The sequence below is a fragment of the Gallus gallus genome, chromosome 18 (genome assembly GCF_016699485.2).
Source record: "Gallus gallus isolate bGalGal1 chromosome 18, bGalGal1.mat.broiler.GRCg7b, whole genome shotgun sequence".
NCBI lineage: Eukaryota > Metazoa > Chordata > Aves > Galliformes > Phasianidae > Gallus > Gallus gallus.
In genome coordinates, this window is record NC_052549.1 from 11072420 (window position 1) to 11089857 (window position 17438).

At 56.8% G+C, this 17438-nt stretch overlaps 3 protein-coding genes across 14 annotated transcripts in view; 2 read left to right on the forward strand and 1 right to left on the reverse strand.

Moving 5' to 3' along the window:
• The first annotated feature begins 276 nt into the window (after window positions 1-276).
• On the forward strand, window positions 277-7570 carry SLC9A3R1 (SLC9A3 regulator 1). The gene is made up of 6 exons (NM_001006424.2): window positions 277-701; window positions 4790-4948; window positions 5415-5568; window positions 5933-5973; window positions 6462-6557; window positions 6636-7570. Exons 1-6 carry the CDS (start codon window positions 315-317, stop codon window positions 6798-6800), a joined length of 1002 nt encoding a protein of 333 aa, NP_001006424.2. The 5' UTR covers window positions 277-314; the 3' UTR covers window positions 6801-7570.
• Window positions 6721-17438, forward strand: part of TMEM104 (transmembrane protein 104) — a 49207-nt gene continuing 38489 nt past the window's right edge. For 2 of the 5 annotated variants that reach the window (XM_015295395.4, NM_001031107.2), the window contains exons 1-3: window positions 14336-14364; window positions 14923-15032; window positions 16948-17069. In XM_015295395.4, the coding sequence (XP_015150881.1) occupies window positions 14988-15032; window positions 16948-17069 (167 nt within the window). In that variant the 5' untranslated portion in view covers window positions 14336-14364; window positions 14923-14987. The other 3 variants (XM_046902050.1, XM_015295396.4, XM_015295397.4) reach the window with 3 other exon arrangements.
• NAT9 (N-acetyltransferase 9 (putative)) lies at window positions 9547-14159 on the reverse strand. 8 transcript variants are annotated; one of them, XM_046902268.1, is made up of 7 exons: window positions 13795-14159; window positions 13089-13198; window positions 11929-12045; window positions 11611-11670; window positions 11339-11433; window positions 11067-11250; window positions 9547-10962 (listed from the first exon to the last, which is right to left on the reverse strand). In XM_046902268.1, the coding sequence occupies exons 1-6, from the start codon at window positions 13869-13871 to the stop codon at window positions 11098-11100; spliced, it is 612 nt and encodes a 203-aa protein (XP_046758224.1). In that variant the 5' UTR covers window positions 13872-14159; the 3' UTR covers window positions 9547-10962; window positions 11067-11097. The 8 variants fall into 8 exon arrangements, 7 of the variants coding, with proteins under 7 accessions (XP_046758224.1, XP_004946409.2, XP_024997639.2 ...); XM_004946352.5 differs by having other exon boundaries at window positions 11905-12045; XM_025141871.3 differs by lacking the exon at window positions 13795-14159 and adding an exon at window positions 13389-13564 and having other exon boundaries at window positions 11905-12045.

Below are 17438 nucleotides of genomic sequence, written 5' to 3' on the forward strand. Positions count from 1 at the left end.
GATAGCGATGCTGGGCGGGGCGGGGGGACGCGGGGAGACCCGCGGGAGCGTTGCGGTTCCGCTGCCCCCGCAGTGCCCGCGCCCTCGGGGCCGCATTTCCATAACCCCGCCCGCCCTCTATTTGCATATCCGCGCCTCAAGCGAGCTGTTATTTACATAACCCCGCCCAATCGCCTTCCTTGTTCGGCACGGGGCCCGCCCCCTCCCTCTCTAATTGGACGACGCCCCTCGGGCCCCGCCCCGCGCTATAAAAGCAGCCTCCGGGAGCGGGCGCACGCAGACGCGAGGGGCGCGGGTCGGGGGTCGTCGACGCCATGAGCAGCGCTCCGCCGGGCCCCGCCGCGCCGCGGCTGTGCTGCATGGAGAAGGGCCCGGACGGGTACGGCTTCCACCTGCACGGCGAGAAGGGCAAGCCGGGCCAGTACATCCGGCTGGTGGAGGCGGGCTCGCCGGCCGAGCGCTCGGGGCTGCGTGCCGGAGACCGGCTGCTGGAGGTGGACGGAACGAACGTGGAACGGGAGAGCCACCAGCAGGTGGTGGAACGGATCCGCGCCGCCGCCGGGGCTGTGCGGCTGCTCGTGGTGCAGCCCCAACCCGAGGAGCAGCCGCCCAAGACCCACAGTGACCCCGACGGCGAAGCGCAGCGGGAGCCCCCGGCGGCGGAAACCCCGGCGGCGGAGCGGAGCGGCCCCGAGGAGCGGGTGAGCGCGGGGCGGTACGGGCGGCATTTGCCATCCTGTAGGGCCGGGCGGTCCCGGGACGGTGCCCGCGGTGCTTTCCTCCCCGTTCCGGTCGCAGCACGTCGGGTCGTGCCCCTCCCTCGTGCTGCAGGAGGAGCGAAACGGGGTCAGGCATGCAGCGGGGGGGAAGGCTGATGGCGACGCGTGGGCACGGGGGGCTGCTCGGTCCGTCTCCCGTGCCATCATCTGTGCTTTGGGGAGCTCGGTTTGGTTTTGCTGTTGTTTGCGGTGTTCGCTCCGGGAGTTCTCAGTTCCAGTCCCCAGTTTTGCTGCGTCTTCACCTCCAGAGAGGAGGTGTCGGGTCGCCCCGAGGCTTTTGGCGTTAACCGCCTGTAAAATGCAAAAAGCATTTTGCGAGGGGAGGTGTTGCGCTGTGGCGGCCACTCCTGCCCTGAGCTTCAGCCGCGCCGTGGGGACGGGGAGCGCAGAGCCACGCGGTGTGCACCGACGCGGTTTCAGAATGTCGGCGTGGAGCAGCACGTAGGAGTCAGCGGTTGCACAAACAGAGCGATGCAGAGGGGTGAGGAATGGAGCCCCAGCTGACCTTTCCTGCCCGCAGCAGTTTCTAAGGGACGCTCGGGGCTGCCGCGGATAATGCCGCTTTTTGTTTGCTCGGTGAAAACAAGTATTTGTTGTTGCGACGGAGGCGCTTCCTGGGAAGCTGTGACACAGAGCTGTGCTCTGCTTCTGGAGCCCACCCGTGGTGCCAACGTGGTGGCACTGCTGCGGGACTGGTGCTGAGTTCCGGATGGACTTCGGTGCCGAGCTGTTGTCCTGGAGGGCGAAGTGTTACTGTGACCCAATGCCAACTGTTCCCCTGCTGCAGGACGTGTCCTTTGTCTGAAGCATCGCCCTCATGGGCTGTCGGTGCAATCTGGTAGCCACAGAGGTGCACGTCGCCCCATCTGGGGTCACGGAGCAGGGCACGCTGCGTGGGAACGAGCAGGCTCTGCTCCCACAGCATCCTCCATATGTCACAGTGCCATCGTCCCCCCCGGCCACCAAGTCCTTCTGTGCTGTGCCCTCTGCCCGCAGATCGCTCCGTGAGCTGGAAGAATTCATAGGGACGTGGCTGATGCGGCCGGGGGAGCGCCCTGCCCTGCCGGCGGGGCTGCACGCCTCGGTGCGCAGCTCCGTGTGGGGGTGGGACGGTTACCGTGCGGTTACGGCTGACAGTTTCTCGGTACGGGAGCAGGAAGTCGGTGACGCTGCCGACATGGGCTGATATTGCTGCTCATCCGCCTGCAGCCCCGGAGGTTTCTCAACAGGTAGCCGGAAGCCGCGGGGCTGGGGCCGGCACCCCGCCTGGGGAAACCCGGAGTGGCCGTGCCAGGACTGCGCGCTGGGAGCGGTGCCACCGAGCAGAGGGATTTGTGCCCCCGGGCCGTGCCCTTCCTCCCCTCTGTGGGATTCTCCCAGGATCGGTGCCGGCAGGGAGCACGGGAGGTCTGTGTGTGTCAGAGTCCTGTTTGCTTTGTGGGGCAGGGCTTGCCTTTATTTGCATGCAGACTTGGAGACGCAGCTGCCAGCAGCCCGGCTGTCGGCCTTCCTGCTCTGTGCTGCTCTGCTCCGAGCGTTTAACACGGCAGGCGGGGTACGCTCCCCCCGTACCAGGGGATGCTGCCACGGCTCCCTGCCCTGCAGCTGGATGCCACCCCGGTGGGACGTAGGGGGCTTCGGGGCACCCATGGGCGCACCCAACCCATAGCAGGCATGGCTTTAGAGCTTTAGAGTTCTGGGGTTCAACCACCAGGTGGCTGAACGCAACTTTAGCCCCGCTGCTGGGGCTTTGCGCCACACGGGACTGTCCCCGGCGTTTGACTGTGGGCGGTGGCGCTCTGCTATGTTCCCCCCACCCTCCGCCCCACGCTGTGTTTCCGGAGGCTTCAGCTGCATGCGAGCGCTTTGAGACAGCTCCCTGCAGCTGCCTCGTGCCAGGCTTCCAGCACGGCACGGCTCCTGCTGCCCGGTGCCAGCTGTGCCCAGTGCGCGTGTAGTGCTCAGAGGCTGAATGCAGTGCTTGCTCTCCCCTGCAAAACCCATCTGAGCCCCCCAGATGCGGCCTGGGGTGTCGTGGGGGCAGCTGGGTGTGTTGTGCAGGGAGAGTTGAACTGGGAAATGAATTAAATTTCTTCTCGAGCCAACTGTGCTCAGGAGCGGGAGTGGGCTGCATGAAAAGCAGCTCCAGCCTGGCGCTACGTGACGGGGATGCTGCAAGAGGCTGCTTTGCATCCCCTTTGTATGGGGCCCTGGCGCGTGTGCCAGATTTCAGGACCCGTGTGAATTTGCTGGCCTGGCTGTCCTCGCAGCCCATGTTTCTCTCTGAGCAAAGCGGCTGCTGAGGGCTGCCTGCAGCTTGTTGCTGCTCACAGGGCTGCGGGGAGCTTCCTGCAAGCTGGGGCTGCGGATGCTGCTCTGCAGGTGTTGTTACTGCACTGGGAGCTGCGGGCACCTCGGGTGTTTCGCTAACCCTGAGGTGGGGAGGATCTTCCTCACAACCCCCACCCCAGGGCAGCGCGCTCCTGAGCAGTGAAGGTGTGGGTCCCTCCGGCACAGGGGGCTGTGTGCTCTGCTTGGAGGCGCTCCTGCAGCCATGGATGAGACCCGATGTGCTGCAGCTCTGCTCCCTCCGAGCTCTGCCAGCTCTGTTTTTTGGGCTTGGCTTTGGGGTTAAGCACATCACGGACCACCTGGACCACAGCAGCAGCCACGCTGATATGTTGCAGTCCCATCTCACATCCCATGCAGAGCGCAGGGATGCACTGGGTGGCTCCCGCCCAGCACGTGGGCACAGCTGGCTGCTGGCACGTCCTGCTGTCACCTTTGGTCCCCAGCTGGGCGTTGGTGAGCCATGCTAACCCGGTGAGCCTTGACCCCACGGTGTTGTGCAACAGGGACAGGGCTGATAGCAGCTGTGGGGCTGTCACACAGGCTGTGCTTATCGGGTGGCTGTTGCCGATGTGTCACCCTTGCCAGCGCCCTGTGTCTGTCCTTGGTGCCAGCCCCAAGGATTAGTGCTGGCCAAGGGGATTTCATAGCGTGCTGTGGGTAAAGAGTAGCACAGAGCACACATGAGGGGGAATTCCTGCCTATCCCTGGGGGTGATTTGGGTACCAAAGTAGGACAGATAAAGGAAAGGATAAGTGATGAAACCCCTTGGTGAGGGATGTTTTAGGAACTCCAGTGTGGCTTGGCCATTGGGAAATCCCTACCAGTGATCAGGAGCTAACGATCAAGGCAGTGTCATTATATATGTATTATCTCAATAGGATGAGAGGTGATGGCCTTACGTTGTGCCAGGGGCTCAGGTTGGGCATCAGGAACTATTTCTTCTCCCAGAGAGCGTCGATGCAGTGGCACGCAGTGGAGCGGGGGAGCCCTCTGGGGTGCTCAGCACCGCAGAGATGTGGCACTGAGGGATGCGGTCAGTGGGGAGGGGTTGGGGTTGAATTGATGATCTTAGAGGTCTTTTTCATCCTTAATGATCCCATGATTCTACAAACATGAAACAGTTGGCCATTGAGTCAGGCCAGGGTGGTGCCGCCAGGGGGTGAACACCCCACATGCTGCTGCTCTGCTCCTGCAGGTCCTGGTTTGCTGCAGCCATAGGTTGGGGTGCTCAGTGCAGGTGCTGCTCTGTGAGTGCTGGGGGTCCCTTTGGTGCCGCCCCCAGGCAGGGGGTGATGCGGTCTTTGTATCTGCAGGAGGGGGGGGGCTCTGTTGGCCTGGGGCTCCCGCGTGGGGTGGAGGTGGGTGCCTGCCCTCTATCCGGGCTGCTTCCTCCTCCACCTTCACCGGGCAATCTTAATCCCAAAAGGAAGAGCCTGGTCTGAGGATGTGCATAATAACAGGCTTCCTTAATGGAATGCTGCAATTACTGTGCCCTTTGCCTAATTAGCTAGGGCCAGGGCTCGCAGGCTGTTCTGGTCTCCATGCCTGGTCGGAGGTGCCCACAACTGTGGGTTGTGTGGGTCTGCAGCCCTGTGCCATAGCGGGGCAGGGGCTGAGAGCAGCCATCTCATGGCCATCCCTTTGCTGTCCCCTTGCAGGAGCTGCGTCCCCGGCTGTGCCGCATCAAGAAGGGCCCCAACGGGTACGGCTTCAACCTGCACAGTGAGAAGAGCCGCCCGGGGCAGTACGTGCGTGCCGTGGACCCCGACTCACCAGCTGAGGCGGCAGGGCTGCGTGCCCAGGACCGCATTGTCGAGGTGGGTGATGGGGTCAGGGGGAGGCCGGCGGGTATGGCGTGTCCCTGAGATATGGGATGGGCGGGCAGCGCCCAGGAGATGCTCTTCTGGGGCATCCCCTGCCCTGAGTGCTGGCGCTGACTCAGAGCAGAGCCGTTCCGCCCCTGGGTGCAGCCATACTGCACATCAACCTCTGTCACCCGACGGAGCACCGCCGTCCTGGGGCGGGAGGGCGCGGATGTGAGGGTGTGCGGTGGCTGTGCGGGTCCTGGGCTGCCTGTGCTCACCGTGCTGGGGACGGCCGCCCCGTGCCACCCATCTCCTGGCTCTGCCCCGCCCTGCTCCCCATCCGGCCCTGTGCTAATCACTGGGAAAATCTGCTTTTAATGAGGTTTTGCTGCTAATCCCTGCACGTCTCCGGACATCCGCGGGGGGCTGCGGCCGGCGCTGGGCTGAGGAATGTCCCTTATCACTGTGACACCCACAGGTGAATGGGATGTCCGTGGAGGGCAAACAGCACGCGGACGTGGTGGCGGCCATCAAGGCGGGTGGCGATGAGACCAAACTGCTGGTGGTGGGCGTGTTGGCCGATGAGTTCTTCAAGAAGTGCAGGGTGGTGCCCTCAGAGGCACACCTGGCAGGTGGGTCCGGTGCCACCCCCGGAGTGGGGCACGGGGTGTCCCCTTGTGCTGGGACGGGGGGTTGGTTGGCACCTTTCTGCCCAGCCCACGGCTGGCGTGTGGCTGTGGGGTGCGTGCTGGGCAGGGTTTATGGCTCTGTGGGTTACGCTTTGAACAGGGCTTGTGGCTCAGGAAGCGAACGGAGGGCATGAGGGTGTCCTTCACTCTGCTCCAGCCTTGGCTTGGCCTTGGGCCCCCTCCCTGCCCTGGCTGCTGGCAGGATGTGGACCTCCCTGGCTGCCCTGGAGCTGTTGTGCCCACGGGCACTGATGTTCACAGCCCTGGTGTGAGCCTGTCCCCACCTGACATCATGTCCTCTCTGCAGGTCCTTTGCCAGAACCCATGGCCAATGGTGATGTAGAGAAGGTGAGATAAATTCCTTTTTGTCCTTCCTAAATCCCACCTATGCTGGTCTGTAGGCACAGAGCCTGCAGGTTTGGGTGTCCCTCCATCCTTTGCCCTTGGACGGCTGGGTGACCCATGGGCTGCCAGGGATGAGGCTCCCAAGCTGTCACACAACAGCAGGTGCCACTGGGAAGGGGAGTGGGAGGTGGTGGCCCCCAGGAAGGGGATCGCCTGTGGGCTCTGTCCTCACGATGCTGCGTGGCTGGGAAGGAGCCCTCATGCTTCAGGGAAGCAGCATCCTGTCCTGCAGCCTTCCTGCTGCTGCTGCAACTGGGAAATCAGGTTTAATCCTCCCAGCCCTGCATGGGCAGTGCAGGAGGTGTTTATTAGTGCGGAGCTATCAGCGGATTATGTGCAGGGAGGAAGGATCTGACAGCTGCCATGAGGGATGGCAGCAGCCCCGGGGACGGCTCCCAAACCTCAGCCCCTCTCCTGCTCCGCTCCCCCAGGAAAACGGTGGAGAGCCGCGGCTGAACTCTGTGTCAGAGAGACCCCCCAGCCCTGCGCTGGCCACGTCCCCCGAAGGCAGCGAGACCCACAGTGAGGTAGGGCTGGGGATAACGGCCGAGGAGGGGGGATGGGCAAAGCCCCCACGCCGAGGCTGAGCTCCTCTCTCTCCACAGCCCGATATGCAGGAAGGGGACAAGCGCAGCTCTGCGCCCAGCTCCCTGCTGGACCTCGACATCCCGCTGGCCGTGGCCAAGGAGCGGGCGCACCAGAAGCGCACCAGCAAACGGGCTCCGCAGATGGACTGGAGCAAGAAAAACGAACTGTTCAGCAACCTGTGAATCCGCCCCGGGGGGGACATGGCTCCCCCCATCCCCTTCGTCCCCACCACCGTGATGGGGAGGACGGGGCTCGGGGTTGGTGAGCATCCCTGCTGAGGATGGTGATGGTGCCCTGGGTGCTCCTCCGGCCCTGGCGTGAGGCTTTGTGCGCCCGGCTATGTGCAGAGCTTTGGGGAGGTTTGGTGACTCGGAGTGGCCGGGTTTGATGCCCAATGCTTCTCATCCCCTCTGCCAGCTCTCCTCCTCCCATCCCAAAACCCACCTCTGTTTCAGCCCCCCCAGATAACCTCCCTTTCTTGAGGCTCTTGGTGACTTTCACCAAGCCCTGTGCCACAGCAATTCCTCCTGGGGTTGGCACTCTTGACCTTGCAGTGTCCGTCCACGATGACGCCATCCCTTCATTCCTGTGCCCCCAGAGCTGCCCTCGGAGGCACTTGGGCATCCCACAGCCCCCGCCCCAGGGTTGTTTTGGGAGAGGAGAGGTGTCTGGAGCCAGCACAGCAAGCAATAATCACCCCCTGTGCTGCTGCTTGCTCCCGGAGACAGAGCTGATCAGGGTTTGCATCCTACCCTGCTTAGTTTAAAGGGTCCCCAATAGACTGTCTTCTTTCTCCAAAATGAGAGGTTTTCCAATCACTCGGTTTATTTTTTTTTAAATGTATTTTGTGGAAAATTCCTGTGGATGTTTTGTTTCTGTGTTTTGCAATCAGGTGTTGTATTGTCAAGCTGAAGAGAAATTCTGTTTACTGGAATAAATCTTCCTGACTTCACGTGTCCAGCTGGAGGCCAAATCCTTGCGGAGCCGTGGATCCCAGGGCGCGGTGCCAGGGGGGACCTGAGGGCAGGGGCTGCAGACAGGGCACCATCCCTCGTGAAGGTGGCTGTGCACGCTGGGTCCTGTCTGTGGGCAGACACCTTAGAGTCTGAGTTTGTTTGAATGTCCCCCTGGAGGAGTTAAGCCATGGTGAGCTGACACGGTGTCCGGTTTGGTGCTGGGATGGAGTAATGGAGAAGGCTGGGCTGGTCCCTGCGTGAGTTAATGCCTTGGGACGATTAAAGGGCTTTAATCCCACAGAGGGGGGGCAGTTCCAGGCTTCTGTGTGCCTGCTCTAATCTGCCCATCCGTAGGGATGTGGCTGCTGACTGGGCTGGAGGGAGGCAGCATTGCTGGGGGTAGCCCCAACCCTAAAGTGCTCCACTGGGACGTGGGGTGAGCCTGAGTGCTGGGCAGCAGGCTGGAGGAGGGCAGGGCACTGCCTGTCCTGGGTGGGACCTCTGAGGGTTTTGCCAGCCCTGGGGCAGGGGCTGACCCCCTCTGTGGAGGATGGAGCCTGCAGCTGAGGGCTGTGGGGCTGCCGTGCCGGTCCTGCTGGGCTCATACAGCTATTTTTAAGCTCTGTGTGCTGGGACAGCTTATGCAGCTCTGCGCTAAGCCCTCCTGCTGCAGCAGGAGTGTGGGGGAATGGATCCTTCGCTGCAACCAGCAGCGTGGCTCACTTGGCAATCCTGAGAGCTGCGGGTGTGGATGTGTTGAGCCCCCCCTTTCCAAGGGGTACTCTGGGACAGACCTGATGTTGTTTTGGGTTGCCAGGGTGAAGGCTTTTCCTGGCTGCCTGGGAGGCAGGGAGTGTCTTGGTGTTGCCTGGGCACCAGGGATGCCAAGTGCAGTGCTCGCTGATGCTGGAGCAACCACTGGGCTGGTGCAGCCGGAGCAGCACCCTGTGCCCCTGGGGCTGTGTGGGACTGTGGCCCTCCAAAGAAAGGCTTTCGTGTGAAACTGAGGATGAGAAAACCCCTGACCTGCTCTGTTCCAGGTTGGGCTAGGCAATGGGAAGACAAGGCTGGTCTCCTATTCTGTCTCTTCCAGTCATTGCTGCTGCTCTGGAGCTGGGTGAGGGCCAGAAAAGCAGCTTCCAGGTGGGGATGGATGTGAACCCATAGGAGATGTTTTCCTGGTGTGATGAGGCAGGTGCAGAGGGAGCCTGGACAGCCCCAGCGTTGTGCTGGTAGGGCTGCATGCTGGCAGCAGTGAGGAGCGACCAGGGTAGGCAAGCAGCTCATCAGCAGGTCCTGGGACCATCCCCAGACCCTACAGCAGTCACACAGGGGGTGGAGCTGCTGCACCTTTCCAGCATCAGCACCCATTCCCCACACACACCCAGAGAGGTCTTTGTCCTCCCAGCTCTTGAACAAAATAGGCCTTAGCCCCCACCTGGCATCAGGAACCTGCAGAAGTCAAAGTAGTACTGACCCTGCTCTCTGTTGGAGATGAGGTCTTTTTCAGTCCTTCTTCCAGCCGTGGGGAACGGCTGTGACAGCACCCAGCCCTCCTACCTCACGCACAGCAGACACTGGCTTTTAGGAACAGATAGCTCAGTTTCACCATCCGTATCCTACCAGAGGTGTGTGTCCCCTATCACCCCAAGGTCTGTGTGTGTGCTTTGTGCTGGAGCAGCACGTGCTGTGTCAGTGACCACTTGGTTTGAAAGCCAGCAATGCTGCAGCACCTTGGAAGCTGGTAGTGCATGTGGTAGATGCTGCAAACACTGTCCTGGGGGACAGAATCCATCCCTGCCTGCAGCAAGGGATGAAGGGCAGGAGGATTAATAGACCTTATAATTTTAATCTCAGCTGGAAGTGGAGCTGCTCTTTTCTCTATCACTGCAGAAAGCTTTTGCTACAACAGAATCAATGTTAAATACTACTTGTGGTTTAAAATACCATCATACACGCTTGGTTCCTGCACTTGGTTTTAACATTAGTCACAGGGATGATTTTATTTAAACAAACTAAAACTGGAAAACTAAAACTCACAGGTCCTAAAAATACTCATAAAGTAACACTAAAAATTCCAGAGTCTGCCAGATAAAAGCTTTCAGATTTGCACAGGGATGTTATTATCTGATATTTTATAAGTGAAACAAATCACTTCTGGTCTGAAATTAGCCCTTCTGGCTGCCCTTACAGTGGGAAAGCACCCAGGAGCAGCAGTTATCCTCCTTTTTCTTTTAGCTTCCCTTCTGTGGAAAGCATGCCGAGTGGGGCAGGAAAGGTCAGATTAAATAACTGCATTAAAAGTCTGTCCAGTGTGAGTCAGACAAGTACCTCTTCTTTGGGAACAGACCTCAGATGTATCACAGGCTGACTCTTGCCCTGCAGGTGTCTGCTCCAGTGAGTGATGCTGTCCCACACCCCAGTTCAGCTTATTGGAGAGCAGCAGGCAGCTCCAGGCCTTGCAGAAGAAGTCCTGAGCTGCCCTGAAGAAAAGTCACCATTCTGCCTTCTTTCAGATGTCTTTCTCCTTGCTGTGGTAACAGCAGAGCCAAGAGATTAAGCAGCATTTTGCTGATGGCCTGAGGTTTCCAGTCCACACACGTACCAGGTATCAGCGTGCCAAAGCACAGTTCTGAACTGAGCAAGAGATGCTGTCTCAAAAGCCTCCTGCAGCTGCCAGTTCTCTTATGTAGAGATCACGGAGAGACTGCTCAGGCCTTGCTTGACTTGTATTAGTGATTCTAATCGTGTTAATAGTTTGACGACTCTTTTCTTATGTTGAATCAGTAGCCTTCAGGCGGGCTCAGAAGGGCTGTGCTATCTCCTTGGACTGTGCCATCCTTGCTTCTAAGAATGATTTCCTGGCCCTGTTTCAGCTGAGCACAGCCATCAGCCAGGCGTTCCTCACTAATTCCCTACCCCTTCACCTCCACCCCTGGATCACGGATCATCCTCCAGAGCTGAAAGGTGAATCAGCACTTTCCCTTTCATGCTCACCCCCACACCCCATAAAGGGGTTCAAAGAGTTGCTGTTGTCCTTTTTGACTTCCAAATAGATTTTCAGCATTCAAAGAAAGCCCTGCTGCTCCCAGATTGCTTTCAGAGGTACCTCACATTTTTATTTTTTATTATTACTTAATAGAGGGCAGATTGAGCTACCTGAGCACTCAGACTTCCTCTGCACCAGTGACGAATCATGTTCTGAGGGCAGTGGGAAGCAGGAACACGGGTTGCTGCTTGTCCAGAAACTGGTTGTGCCAGGAATCAATTAACTGCTGGTGACTGTAGGCCCCGCTGGAACAGCATGTTAAAGTCATGGAGTCATTCCTAATCAAGTCTGTGAATTAGCGGCTGTTCTCCGGGTCCAAACTTCAGGCAGTATTCTTAGCTGTTGCAACAAAGTAGAAAAGTGACAAGATGACAAAGGAAACAGACCAGAACAGCCAAGTGCAGCCTTGTCATTCATGCTCAGACCTCACAACAAAGTCCAACCTTTCCCTGGAACCCAGGTTTGTGTCTGGCCCTATCTGTCAGTCTCCAGTCCCCCAGCTGGCAGCTTCTCTTCAGTGTAGCTTTTCTTCTTCACATGCTTTGTCTGCTCCAGGAGCCACTGTCTCTCTTGGTCAGTGACATCCAGCCTCAGCGTCACCTCTTGGAAAACACTGTTCACAGAAACCTGTATCACACAGAAGAAACAGAGCTCCATCCCAACCATAGGACAAACACTGCTCACATGAGGGGTAAAAGCTGGGCTGTCACTGCACCTCCTTAAAATTTAGCTTCTTGAACATGCAGATACTGGCTTCATTTTCCTGACCTATCTTAGCCTCAAATTTGGTGATGCCTAGCTCTGTCACTCCTACAAAAGAAACCAGAAAGACAAAAGTTACTGTTACCTGCTTGGCTGCCATATCTACAAAGACACAGGGTTGCAACTTCTGAGGCAGATGCTCCCCTTAATACCCAGCATACATCACCAGGAATATGTGCTTCTAGATCGCATCACAACTTTACCCTTGCCTTGAGCCATCCTTACCATAGGACATCATCATCAGAGTCGCCTCCTTGCCAAATCCTCTGCCACGATAGCTGGGTTCTGAAAGACAGAGCTGCAGAAGTCAGCATCTTGTTACATGAGACAAAGCAGCCATACTGGATGCTTTTCAGAAAAGACTGTGACCCAGACCAGCAATGGATGCCATTCAGGGCTGAACAGTCAAGGTAATGCAATGAGAACAAAAAGCTGCAATAACATCTGTGATTCTGTGATCTGTCTACAGCTGCCTTTAGCCAAGGTGACAAAGACCCAAGACAGCAAGCAGACCCTTACCTGCTATCATTATTTCAATCTCACCCAAAGTTGGATCCTCAGGGTCAGTGAGGAAGATATTCACATCCCCCACCATGCAGTCCTCATCCCCACATGCCTGCTCAGACCACCGCTCCGTGTCCAGTACGATGAAGGTGCACTCTGGGGAGAATAAAAGCACAACATTTTTAGGGTATGTTAAGAGTTACTTACACAGTACTGAAAGCTGAAAGTAACGGCACGCAGTGGACAAAGTGACAGCAGTTTCCACTTGTTAACAGGGAGGAAGTGGTAATAATGAACTTTCCATGCCAAGCATGCCTACATCCATCACTAGAAATGGAAATCACCAGAAATCACTGTCTGCTTATGCAGGCACTAAGACTAGAAACAAGCATGAAAGGAGCACGGAAATGTCTCACTGCTTTCTCTCTCTGCAGCAAGTCTGGGCAAAGGAGTGTTTGGTGCACAAGACATCAAGACTTGGTGATTCACCAGTCAGTCTTACTGCTGCTCTCAGCAAGGCTTTTAACGCCAGCTGAGACAAACGTTCCAGGCTGAGATCTTTGCCAGCCTCGGTATTTTGCTGCTCACCGTGCTTCTACAAGGCTTTTATGGGCAGTGATTCATTACCTGTAATACAGCCAGGGAACCAATTCAGACAATACATCTCAACGAGGTAATTACAAAGCCATTCCATTTCTCAAGGAAAAATACAACTCCCTTCCATGTTTTCATGACAGTGAGAACTGGGGAGTGGTGACTGTGCAGCAGCTTATCAGATAACGCTGTGTAAAGTAAATCAGTTATCTCTGAAAAACCACACAAGAAGGACACCAACAGCCCTGGATGTTCTCTAATTCCCTGAGCATATATTGGCTGCAAACATGCTCTGGTCTCCCTAGAAAGTTACCACAGCTGTGTTCCCCTTGCTTTAAACTGCCATCATTCAGTCCAAAGACTGAAGATGAAGGAACCCAGAGACCCACAAAGTACAGAAACTGTAAAGATGAACAGAGTAAGCCAATGTGCTGCAGGACTAAGGCAAAGCTGTGTGCTGAACAGAAAGCCAGCCTCACACCCGCTCTGGCTGCTAGCAAAGCCCGCTCACCAGGCACTCTCAGCCCACCGCGTGTCCTTTCCAGCACAGAAAGGGACCCTCTCAGCCCTTCCACCCGCCCTCACAAAACATTTAAGACCCGCACTGTCTGCATCGTCCCTCCAGCTGCGCTGCATCTCGTACTCCTGCTCCAGGCTCAGTGGTTCCGAAGCGGTCAGGCGCTGCAGCTCCTCTGACTGCATCCACTCGTGGTACCTGAAAAGAGGTCACTGGCTTCATGCTGCTACTGCACTCGGATTTCCACAAGTGCTCCAAGGATCTGCCTGTCACCTATCAGCGAGCTGTCCTAGAAATGCCAGCCTGGCATTCACAGCAGCTTAAAAGCATCTGCAAACCCCTTTTTAATACAGAACAAGAATCGGTGCTCTTGGAAATTCAGCAATACCTGCTGATCCTGCAGCTTTGTCTGGAGAGCACCATAATGCGAGCCAGAGCCAAGAGCACAGACCCAGCAGCGCCAGGTTCCACTGCACTTCGTACCGACTGCTTCCCTACAGCATCACCGTACTGCCGACCACCCGACTAACGCTGCTCACTGCCCGCCCGCGCTCCTCCCTGCTCGCACAGCCCGGCGTTACGCGCTGCCGTCCTGCCGCTCTGTGGCCGGTGGGGAACGACAGCGGCAGAGCACGGAGCTGCGAGGGGCGCCGGCCGCACACACCGACATTTCCCACCGCCCTGCTCCCACACGGAGGACGGCCGCGCTGCCGAGCCCGGCCCCGTCTGTGCGCCGTGCTAAAAGAGAACCGAAACCGGACAGCACAGAGCGGCAGAGGCCGGGAGCCGCGTACCGGGGCACGTGCGCCGAGCTGTACGGCACCAGCGTCACCTTGTCGCCCCGCAGCGCGGTGTTCTGGTTGATCCTCATGGCCCCGCTGCCGTCACCGGGCGGCCCGGGGAAGGGCAGCGCTCCGTGGAGCGCTATGGAAGGCGGCTCGGCGGCATGGGCTCGTAACGGACAGGGCCCGGCTCGTAGCAATGCCCTCAGAGCCGCCTCCCTGCGAGCGCAGCGCCCTGTCGCTGCCGGGGGCACAGAACGGCAGAAGCCCTCCGCGCCGCACGGCCCGGGTGGTGCGGGGGGGGCGCTGTGGGCCGGGGGGCGCTGTGCCGACACGAACAACAGCTGACCACTACCGCACGCACGCGCACAAACTCCGCACAGTTCCCTGTCGCGGACGGTGACGTCGTCATCTCCCCGTCCCCTCTGCGCGCACGTGACCTCACACCCCCAATCGCAGGTGAGCTGCTTTCACCTCCCTATCCCCGTTGGTAGCGGACTGGTCACGTGTGCGGAAGGAGCGCCTGGCGGGCCGCGCGTGCGCTGTAAGAGCCGGGTGGGGGCGGGAGCTGTGGCTGCTGAGGTACCGGGGCGGCTCCGGGCGGGTCGGAGTTAACGGGGGTGGCTGTGCCGCTGTAGGAACGGGTGCTGCTGCAGAGCTCGGCTTCTCTCTCGGCTGTCCTGTTTGTGCCGCAGGGCGTTGGTTTCGGCGGGCCGTGGTCCGCCAGGAGGGGCGCGTGGCCGTTGCTCTGAGGGTGGCGGTGTCTGCGGGTCAGCGCGGCGCGGTGGTGTTCGCGTTCCCCGCCGTTCTTCGGGTCGAGCGAAGTTTCCCCAGAGCTGCTGCTTTGGGAGTCGCGGTTCCCACAACGCCGCTCCGTCTGTAGCGCCCACGCGCCGAAGCGGCGGCTCATCTCCGCTGGGGGCGCGGGGCGGTGCGCGGTCCCCTCGGGGCGTCGAACCTCTGCTGTGCGCCGACGGCCTCTGAGCGGTCAGTGCGGGCGGAGCCCCCGAGCCGCGGCTGAGCCGCTGTGTGCAGCGCCAGGCGTGGCTGAGGGTCCGTCGGCTGCCGGGGGCGCCGAGGCTGACGCCGCGTTCCTGCTCTTTCTGACAGAGGTAACGCGGCGTTGTGATTTTTCCCCAGGTTGAGGACAGCAGAAGTTGCAAACGCCGTCTTCGTTTCCTGCAGTTCTCCCAGCTGTCGTCACCATGGCTGGGGGCATCACAGATACGGGGGAGCTCTACTCTCCGTATGTGAGTACTGCGCTCAGGACTCACCGCTGGCCTGGACGCCTCTTCCAAGCCCTCTTCCCTCAGCAGGCTGTGTGCTGTCGTTTCCTGCTGCCCTGTGTGTGTAACCTCGGTGCTGCAGGCCGTGGTGGAGCTCGGAGGCTGCCTGAAAATAAGACCACAGATTCACTCCTGTACTGGGAGGGGTGGTGTCTGTCTGAGATACAGCTTTGAAATGTGTTAAGAGTAGCTTGGTGTCCAGTATCTCTGTATTCCTCTGCCTGCTGCCCTTATGCTCCACTGACATTTCCCTCAGCACAAAATTGTCACGTGAAGTTTCCTTAAAAGGGGGAACTGTCGCATGGAAATTATGCTGAGTTTGAGCTGTGCTTCTTGAGCATTGAGTTTGTTTAATGTTCAGCAGAGTACCGAATTGTGCCTATTTATAGCTGTTCTTTTAGTAACTTTATTTTAATCCCCTTCACTTAAAATGATCAGACACGATATTTCTGCTGTGTGATGTCCTGTGAATGTACACTAACAGTTACTCCTTTGCTTTGTTACTGGAAATACAATTTGCATAGCCACAGGTGTTCACAGTGTCAACTCTTAGATGAGTGCTTTGCAAACACTTTTTCCCTTCCTGAAGTGAACTCACAGACCACTAAATACAGAACTAGTACTGAAGTCAACATTGTTGGCTTTCAAATATTCTAAAACGTTCATCCCTATGTTAGTGATTGAATTTAAAGTAACTGGAGATTAGGCTACAGAAATAGGCCACAACTGAGAGAACAGAGAACGGGACAGTAAGTGGGACACCTGGGCTCTAAAGGATGAGTGTCATCAGCCCTTCTGTCATGTTAGTGTTCCCATCTCAAAATGTAGAGCGCTCTCATTTTTTCCTGAAGATGTTCAGCTACACCACATACATGGCATTCCCATCTCTGCCTACTTGACCAAAGTCAGAAACACCTGAGTGTTTTATTTTAGAGTCCTTCAGTGAAGTCACAGCCCTGGGCACTTGAGCAGGAGACGTTCTTAGCGCATGACGGCTGTGCTAGCTGAATGAAAAGAACTTTCTGACAGGCTGTGATGGCTGATTTTTATCCTGGGAGAACCATCAAAAGATGACTGCTGTACTGTTAGTGAATGTGGGACAGGAGCTCTTGCAGGATTTCTAGGAAATAGTTCTCCCAATGTTCATTTCTCCACACTCAAAAAAATGTACTCAGACAGCTCTTCACTAACGCTTTCCTCTAGAGAGACTGACCTATATTTAAAGCAACAACAAACCAACAAATGTTGGGACATTTCTTGGTCCTGACTTCAGCTAAATTTACAGTCTGAGATGTATTCTCCAGGTACACAGTTATGGTTTTGCTCCTGACTAGAAGAAGAGTGGTTGCTGGAGATATGGTGAAATACTTTCCTTTCCAGAAGCACATTACCTTTTTCAGCATGTGCTGATTTGCTTGCTGGTTAAATGACAAGCGAGCTGAAAATTATAGTTCTGCTTGAATACAAGAGTAGCAGAAAGTAAGGCACTCTGGAAGGGACCTTTTGTATGCAGTCATAATTAGTTAGACTGAGGTCAGAAAATAAGGAGAGACCCAAAACCATGCTGTAGAACTCTTCTGGTAAAAGGCAATGGGTTTGAAAACAAATGAAAAACTTGCATGCTTTCTAACTTTGAAAGATGGAGAAATACTTAAAGAATTAGGAGAACGGGGAAGGGTTATCAGTTTCACAAATATGTGCTGTAACTTGCTTTGTTCCCTTTGGTTATCAGTATTCCCCTATGTTTATCTCTAACATGGGCTCGCGCCTATCTTGCTCACAGTGACTGCTCTCTATTTAACTTTGTCTGTTTGTGAGGTGATGTGCATGATCTCTGGCACAGCTGTAAATTCATGTTGGATTATGTGGATGATTGCAGGTTGGTCTGGTTTACATGTTCAACCTCATCGTCGGGACAGGAGCCCTAACCATGCCAAAGGCATTTGCAACAGCAGGGTGGCTCGTCAGCCTCGTTCTCCTGATGTTCCTGGGCTTTATGAGGTAGGATGTGAGTATGTGCCTTCAGGAGCTGGGGAGTTCGGTTAGATGGAGCTGTAACAGTGCTGAGGTTTATGCTGCTTTTCTGAGTGATTCTGTCCCACTGCTGCTTGAGCCCTGATCTCTGCAGCTGTGTTGCCTGTGGACCTTATTTGGAGGGATGCTAAGCCCCATGTCTTGTCTGATGGAGAAGACTTGTACTCCAGTCCAGATTCTTTTGGAAATGTCCCATGCTTGCCTGTGTCACCAATCCATTCCCTAAACATTAACTGTGTTATAAGTGACATAAGTTAATCTTCTTTGTGATTTGTATGTGGGAAGCAGACTTGTTTTATCTTGACTTCTGGCAGCGGTCTGGGTAGCTGCAAGTGT